The sequence below is a fragment of the Pseudoliparis swirei genome, chromosome 18, assembly GCF_029220125.1.
Source record: "Pseudoliparis swirei isolate HS2019 ecotype Mariana Trench chromosome 18, NWPU_hadal_v1, whole genome shotgun sequence".
In the NCBI taxonomy this organism is placed as follows: Eukaryota; Metazoa; Chordata; class Actinopteri; order Perciformes; family Liparidae; genus Pseudoliparis; species Pseudoliparis swirei.
Window position 1 is genome coordinate 25,597,765 of NC_079405.1, and position 8,612 is coordinate 25,606,376.

The 8,612-nt window shown below is 44.2% G+C and overlaps 1 protein-coding gene across 1 annotated transcript; it reads right to left on the reverse strand.

Annotated features, from left to right (window-relative positions):
• Positions 1-2,349: 2,349 nt before the first annotated feature.
• Positions 2,350-8,470, reverse strand: fam83d (family with sequence similarity 83 member D). Its single transcript, XM_056438520.1, has 5 exons — positions 8,425-8,470; positions 5,759-6,438; positions 4,015-4,182; positions 3,728-3,852; positions 2,350-3,573 (listed from the first exon to the last, which is right to left on the reverse strand). Exons 2-5 carry the CDS (start codon positions 6,245-6,247, stop codon positions 2,751-2,753), a joined length of 1,605 nt encoding a protein of 534 aa, XP_056294495.1. The 5' UTR covers positions 6,248-6,438; positions 8,425-8,470; the 3' UTR covers positions 2,350-2,750.
• Positions 8,471-8,612: the final 142 nt, after the last annotated feature.

Here is an 8,612-nt window from a genome sequence, read left to right on the forward strand (position 1 = left end):
TATTTTAATAAGATATTTTCATATTCTTAATTACATTTTATGGCTACATTTCCCATGGCATTTTATGGCGCCATTTAACTACATTACACACTATTTCATCACTCTTCCATAGCTTACTGTATAAAGACATGGTTGTAATTTTAATGCATATGCTATAGTACGCGATTTTTATGACATTTTATGTGAAACATTTCTATGAAATAATACTGAAATAATAATACAAATATCAAGACAATATCTTTTTCTGACTGTCCAGCATCTTCTGCTGGTCTTGGCTGCCTGTGGTTCTTCAGCCACTCCAGCTTGTGGACAGTGAAGCAAAAATAACACATTAGACACACAATCGCTCAAATATAAAAGTAATTTGACTGTTTCAGTTTCCAGCTGTGTCCAGACTAGCGTACCTCTCCTCACCTTGATGTCCTCATCTCCATCCAACCTGCCGCTCCTCCCCCAACAGTTTTCACTGAGAACCAACAAAGTAGACCAAACAGCTCTTTAAATGGGCTTTAATGACCGTTTAAGGTCCTCTAAAGATGATAACAATGATGATAATCTCAGTAAGTGTTAATCACACTTAATGTGTAGTCTATTACAGACTACAGTGTATCCTATACATTCATTATTTTGTAGGAAGTTCATAACAAAGCTAAAGGAGCTACTGCATTTTAAATATGTTCTACACTTTCAATATTCCAACTGCAACATACGATGGAACACAACATAAAGTCCTGAAAATTCTGAGTTAAACCACGTTGCACAAATTTAAACCAATTTTAGTGTATGAAACAAAGAATTTGCACTGATAAATTCATCTTGTTTCCATTTATTTTGACATTAATTCATATTGTATATATATTTAGGCTGATATGAAAGTGTGTTTTTTGGAAACACTAGTTTATCTTTGTTTAAAATATATAAATAGATATGCTGCAAGAGTTGTCGCCTATGAATTGCATCAGAAAAAAAGACACACACACAACTTGATAATCACGAAATATGTTGACCCACCAGTGGTTGGAATTAATTGGAGAGGAGTGGATGGGTTTTTGTTTAATTTTTTTTCTTTGCTTTGTTTATTAGTCCTGACAGGTTAGACAGGTGTGCACTGGCACACACACACACACACCTGTCCAATATGCTCATTAGCCAACAGTTGGCACAGCGTGGGCACCTCCACTTATTACTTTCTAGTCTGAGAACATGGCGTGTTGTTGTAATAAGGTCCAGAATTATAATAACAAGCTGTAATGAAATGGGTTAATTAGCCACTGCACCAAAAAGAATGAAACTGCTGTTGAACATGTGACGCATGCAGAGATGAATTACCTGGACAAGCCAGAACTAAGAAAGAGAACATATGTCCACCTGATCACGTATGAAGTCTGTACAATGTGAGAGGAAACAGGTGACAAGCTGCTTCGGTAATCATTTGCCATCTAACAAAAAAAATTGCCATTTGCAGGAGCGCTGTTACTGTATCACTTTTATCAGGAGGTAAAAAAATTATAATTATGTCTTCAAACATTTATTTAACTAAATAATCAAAAATGGTGGCCCACCATGTGTTTTCAGTTCAGTGAGATATTTAAACTGATAAAAGGTATTTCTATAACCCATTTGTAAAACATTATAATCCAAATACAGTTGAGTTTCCAAATATTTACACAATATATTGGAAATAGATACGAAATACATATTATCGGAATCAACAGTATTTCTTATATAATGTAAAACACTAACATGGAAACACTAGTTTGGCCACAATTGGGATTTTTTCTGATTTATAAAAAAACATAACTTTGCCATAACCGAGGACATGTGTGCGTGTAAGCAATAACGTACGAGATATCTCGGTAGGAATGACAACTTTCATAATGTCGTATATGACATCACGGTTCTCTAAATACTATTTTAAGAACATCTTTAGAACTCTGCAATCTAGATTTCTCTGAACTGTCATTATTGTCGCTTTTCAAAGAGGCTTTATGAATCTAATGTTCCGCAATGATTTATCCATTTATCCGAATTGAAAGGATTTATTGTTGTTAGCTGTTAGTGGAAGCCTATCGAGGGCAAGACTCATCACATGATGCATCGGGTCTGGCCTTCAAGCCGACGTGACACATTTTGCTTTTACTTTAATGTTGATGTATAAAGCTTTCTTAATCAATGTGATTGCCTGAACAGTGCCAACATAACATCATATTATATTTCCGTATCTCTCTTTTTTTTAAAGTGTCTGAGAAATGCATGCTCATGAGCTTAGAGTGAAGCTTTATGGTGAGCTTAAATGGAACACAAATTGTTTCAAGAGCCAAAATAAAATAAACATCCATCAAGCAAAAAAACCCCACTACTGTTTATTCAGAAATCGCAGAGAGAGCCAGCTGCTCTCTTATATGTTGCTCGGATGCCGTTACCAGCCAAATGTGATTAAACCACCCCCAAAAAAAAAGAGCTTCAGTGCATTTTGCTTTCCAGTTTAATCCGGCTCAGCGAATCATTTTCCTTAAACCGACACGGACAAACAATGAATATTGCACTGTGTTCTTGGAGAGAAAAAAAATCCATTTATAATGTGTGTTGATGATGACACGGCCTTACCATTCATTACGTGAAACATAAGACACATAGAAGGAAGCGACAATTCTGCTGCACGAAACCGTTTTACTTGAAATAAGAGGATCCTCGAGAAATATCCTCCCCCGCTGCCCTCCGCCTCCGGAAAAAAAATCCTTGAAGACAGACTAGTGTACACATCTGGCTCTCGGCCATGTGGCCGTGCCTTCAACGAGCAGTCTGGTGTTTGGGTCCCGCGCACAGTGTGTGCGTGCACTCTGGGTCGTGTTGGTGACGTCCGCCAGCTCCCGCCTCTCGGACAGGGCGGCGGCCATGCGCTCCAGCTTGGAGCGGATGGAGGAGTAGCGGCGATGGCGCTCTTTGGTCAGCTCGTGGAAGGAGTCCTTCAAGGTGCCATCTGGAGAGGCCGGGGCCGGCGAGCCCCGTCTGGGCGAGGTGAACGACGGAGACGGGCCCCGGTTTGGCACCGCGCTCGTTGGCGCGACGAGGTCGGGGCGCAGCGTGACCTCGGGGTCGGCTCGAGTGTCGTCGCCCGCCACCGACCGGCTGGTCTGAGTGGCGGCGTGGCAGGAGACGGGCGCCGGCTCTATTTCCGCTTGCTGATCTGCGGGAATACTAGCGGCGGCGGCGGTGCTGCCGGCCAGGATGTCCTCTCGCTGCTCCGTCCAGCCGTCACCGACAGCGGAGGAGTCGGACAGCGGGTCGGATTGAGGGCGGTCCGGAGGCGAGGGTTGGCACGGGGTCAGGGCGGTTGCGTTTGGGGGCTTGCGGCTGGGTGTGCTGGTCAGTCGAGGGGAACAAGAGGCGACCGAGTATTTGAGCAGGACGTGTTCGTAGATGGAGCTGTTTCGCACGCTCGGGGGCCCTCGGGTGCTCATGGGTAACGACTGGGCGTAGAGGATGCGGAACTCCTCGTCAAATTTCTCCGTTATCTGACCGGAAAGCTCGATGAGGTTGCTGGTGTTTAGTTTGCCATCGGTCCAGTTGTACCTGCACAGGAAGGACATTAAGCATGACTGAGTAAGTAGCGATACAATCATCCAAACCCCGGAAAAAGCTATTCATTTAAAAGTCTGGTTAATCTGTGAGTTGCTATGCTGAAGCTTTTTTCCAATTGGAGGTGAAGCGGTTAGCGGTGTGTTACCTGTAGGAACCTGTCGCCACTCTGTTTCCATCAATCAGCATGAAGCGCTCATGGACCTCCCCGGTAATCTTCGCTCCAGATCTCACGTAATAAGTTGTACCAGTTATGGTTCGCACTCTCATTTGCTGAAAGGAGGGGAAAGAACACGATTGAGATATAAAGTGCAGACTCACCCAGTCATATATATATATATATTAAAAAAATACTAAAAAGGGAAATTATTTGGCATTTGAAGCCATCTGATGTTTAGATGGCCACACACAGCTTCACTAAAACCAACCACACACCCCGAGGTCATCCAGTCGGACGCCGACATTTTTGCACATCTTGAGGAAAGCAGGGGCGCACGATTGGTCCAGCAGGATGTAGACGGGGACTTTGCGGTGCGAGCACGCCTCCTGAAGATCCTTAAAGATATCCAGGTCCGTCAGGGAGTCAGTAACTATGGCAATCACCTGCAGTGGAAAATTACAGAGGTAATATAATAGAATTCCTTTTAGGGCTGCAGCCGTGCGCTCGCAGATGAGGCACATGACTGTTTTTTATTATTGTCAAATGCCAGGCCTTATTCAAACAGAGCTGTGAATCCCTAAGACACATGCTCTGAGTGTGTGTGTGTGTGTGTGTGTGTGTGTGCTGATGAGCTTTCTACTTGCTGTGCTCTGTTACCATGGCAATCGACACAGTACCACTTCTTGGTCCGCAAACAAGTTACTTTTATACAGGAGACAAAAAGGTGCACTGTGGGGCTCGCCTCCATTCCCCCCATTCCCCGCCCCTCCGAGCGGAGAGATTTCTCTTTTTTTTCGCGAGGAAGAATGGAATTTCCCATGTAAAGGTTGTGTGTGGAGGATTAGACACGGGTGTTTACACAGCTCAGATGTATCGCTTCGAACTGGTGATATCCACATGCAGCTGAGCCCCCCCCCAACTTATTTTGGATGATAGCTTGTGGATTTTTTTTTTTTTTTTTTGGGTAAATGTGTAAAAACGGATTTAAAATTTCACAGAAATACAAGACCAGGCTGTTCCTGTGAGCCGACTCGTGACAATATACTGTAGACGCACGAGTGTTGTTGCAGTCAGCGGCCTCGTCACACAATAAAGACTTTAACATTATAAAAAGACAGACGACCAAAAGGTTAAACGTGCCTGAGAATATTTGTCTCTGGTTTGAACTGGTTACCAGCTCACTGTATGCACCATCACCACCACCACCGTGTATCTGTAAACCAGAGAGGAAATCCAGGATTTCAAGGCTCTGTAATGAAGAGGGAATTCACACTTTGACAGAGGGGGGGCAGAGCAAGTCGAGGCACATCTGGCAGGCAGGCCGTCCTCGGCCCGAGGTGCTGCTGCAGACTCACACTAGCACTCCCTTTTTGCCCAAATGTTTATTTTAAAAAAAAACAGAGGCGAGACTGACTTGACAGCTCCCGTCAAGGAGCGTGCCATGAATATTCATCCTGTTTTCTGTTTGTTTAACCGTTTGATCCCTTCGGTCATTCTTTCTTTCTGAACGCGACTTCAAAAACATTTCAAATGTTCCAAGTGATCAAGGACATTCCACGAGGACAATCTGGCATGTATTTTAATAATACAGACAAGATTTAGAATTTGAGAGTTTTTCCTCTGGCAATTTTGAATAGGGACCACACACACAAACGCACACGCACACACACACGAGCACACAATTTGATCAAATATGACATTTTTAAATATATATTTAAAATAATGTACCAATTTGACACAGACAAAACTAATAATCTTGTTTTGTTACGTTGTCTCTATAGAATATATAAATATAAGTTTTTTTTTTTTTTTTTTTACTACAGAAGAGTAAGTAAATACAAATAAAGAAGACTACAATTAAATATTATCCAGCTTGTCCCTTCAGTGTGATGTCAGTGTCAGCAGAACATTTCTAAAAGGAAATAATATAATAAGTTTCCTAATAACGAATTATTACACATGTGGGTTATCAGTTATAAGTATATGCAGCCGCCCTTGTAATACTCCCTCTGTGCATACCTCTCTGGCACTTTTAATCATGCGCCTCGTCGCCTCCTTGCAGCTGTAGATGCAATGCCCGTAGCTGGGCTGGAAGTGGGCCACGGCCCGCGTGACTCCCCGGTACGAGCCGGCGGTGAAGCCGGGCCAGCCGATCTCCAGCAGGGGGGGCTCCACGTCCGATACCTCGGGGAAATAGGTGACCGAGGAGCAGTCCATGGAGCTGCCGACCGACTGCTCCAGCGTCTGCTCCTCTCCGGCGTGGAGGGACGCGCACCGCGCCGGCACGGCGGCGCTCCTGATCCGCTGCATCTCGTCGTCCGACAGGAAGTTGGGGATCCGCTCCTTCCCGATGAAGTCCAGAAAGTTGTCGAGCCCCCCCGACAGCAGCTCCTCCAGAGCCAGTCGGTGCCTCTCGTTGTACACCTCCTGCAGGTTCGGGTCCTCAACCCCGGTGGGTTTAGCACCGGACCTCATGGGGGAGTCGTCCAGGTACTGGGACAGATTCATTGCGTGCGGGTGTTGCTTCCCTTTCTCTATGAAAGACACTCGTCCGTTGCAGGTGACAGGTAACGTTTCAGACCCACAGGAAGCCAAATTCGTATTTTCGTTTTTTCCCACCGTTCCGGTCCGTCCGGGATCCAATTGGCTGCCGAGCGGTTGTCGGACCAGAACGGCGGCTCCGGATTCGCTGAGGCGGCCTGTCGATCAAATGTAAAGCCGACGTCATTGGCTCATTTGGAGGTAAACAAGCCTCCCGGAGGTCCCTCCGCTCCGCCCCGATCCGGTTACACCGCAGAGAGCAGACAGGCACATGAGAGGCTCACTCTGAAGCATTTCCACAAGACCATGGACATTGTGATTCCTTGAGACCAGTGTCCTTAATCTCAGTAAAAAAAAAATTTTTAAACCCTCATTATTAGTTGATTTATTTCCCTTTAGAGTAACATAACATTCCCATTTGGCTGTCATCTCAAGGAACTCAACGGTGTTAAAGTTGTTTGCAGTCAGTATAGCGGTGTGTTTAGAGACGTGTTATTAATTTTTATTTCATTATTTTTAAATGTCACGAGAATATTCAGTCATGCCAAGGTCACGGGAAAGAAAGTGCGTAAAAAAAAATCACGTTTTGTAAACCAGTTGCAAACTGTGGGTAACCATAGCAACAGTATCTACTAATGATGGATGCTGTGCATGAACTTAATCTGACCGCAAACTACAACAAGAAAAAAGCTCTAATTGTAACAATTCAAACACAGCCTCCATTTAAACATGATTAATGCTGAAGATGAATGTCGTAGAAATAAAATGTCAACCTACAAGCTTTAAACAAACCAGCATGTGTGTATGTGATTTAGATGATAATCAAGAGGAACATGTTCTGTGTGCCGTCTAAGCCGTATTCAACAGCCGTGCTTGCTCACAGGCCAACTGGGACTTAAAAGCAAACCTGCGTTAGAGGAGATGGAGGAACCGGAGGAGTCTGACAGATACCCACTCCCCCAACGCAAAGACTGTATTGTTACAAAAATAAAATATTTTATTGAGCCGTGACTGCTTCCATAGCTTGATAAGCATAGTATACCATCATATATGTGCACCACATATTACATGTTGTCATAGTGGAGGCACACATCTTTCAGTCCTAGTATTCTACCTGATCGTGAATAACAGCACGACTCACTCCAGCAGACCGGCTGGGTTTGTAGTTTTACCACCGAGTTATTCCTCTTCCTCATAGAACATCTTTGTTTATCCTGACTGTACACAGCCACAGCCACAGGCACCATGTGAACCCAGTCAGGACAAACTGGGAGGGAAGAGCCAATCCATGTTTCCTAAACAATGGAGGCCGGTAGTAGCCCTATATGTCCATACTTTACAACAGACATTGAGAATGCTGTATTCATGTTGCATAAGCTCCTCCGGCTGTAGTCCCCCCCAACCTGTTACACAAACACCGTGTACACATGTCTAAATCCGTCACATTATAGCTCCTATAATATTTCTAAGTAGGCACATAAAGCACTCCTCATGCTCAGTGGTTTTAAAGTAACCTTATTAGCAGTAATACTATTTCTGTACTATTACTACGATATCCCACGTCTCTTGTTGATATGACCTGATGATGTGTTTTCTTAATATTCTTCCAAATATTAGTATTAGTTCCACGCTCCATCTACTCGTGTCCCCTGTGGAGCCGCACAGAAGATCTAACAAGGTCACGAGGGTCACAGCCATATAGCCCATAGTCTACACAACAAGACATACATCACATTGGTAATGTTATGAAACGAAACCAACGTCATCATATTTTTTAACTATGAAAGTGCACATGTTCAACTAGGCGACACAAGTCCTGTCCGTCTGCGTCAATGGTCTCCCACTTTTACGCGTGTGTGCGTAAAAGTCTATTTTAAGCCGGTGGGCTAATAGGACTGTGTTTTAAATGATAATTTCCACAACGATTCATATGATAGTAGCCCATCGTGAGATTGTCATCAATAGAAGAAAAAAACACGTGGGACCTTTGGGGTTGATGGAGCTCACTGAAACGCCAGATCCCTAAAACTTGTGTCATATCACAAATGTACACAATACGACCCATCAGCCTGCTGCTCGGCGCCATTGTAGCTAAGTATAACCCGAGCTGTTCGAGCGCTGCCTTTACCCCTATAACGACTTACCCAAATGTGCACTGGGCTCAGTATACGTATCCCCCCTCCTCTTCCCTTCTACACACACACACACACACACACACACACACACACACACACACACACACACACACACACACACACACACACACACACATATCCCCATCTCATACCCGCCCCTCTCCAAAAAAATTTAGATGAAAGGACTTTTGGATTTT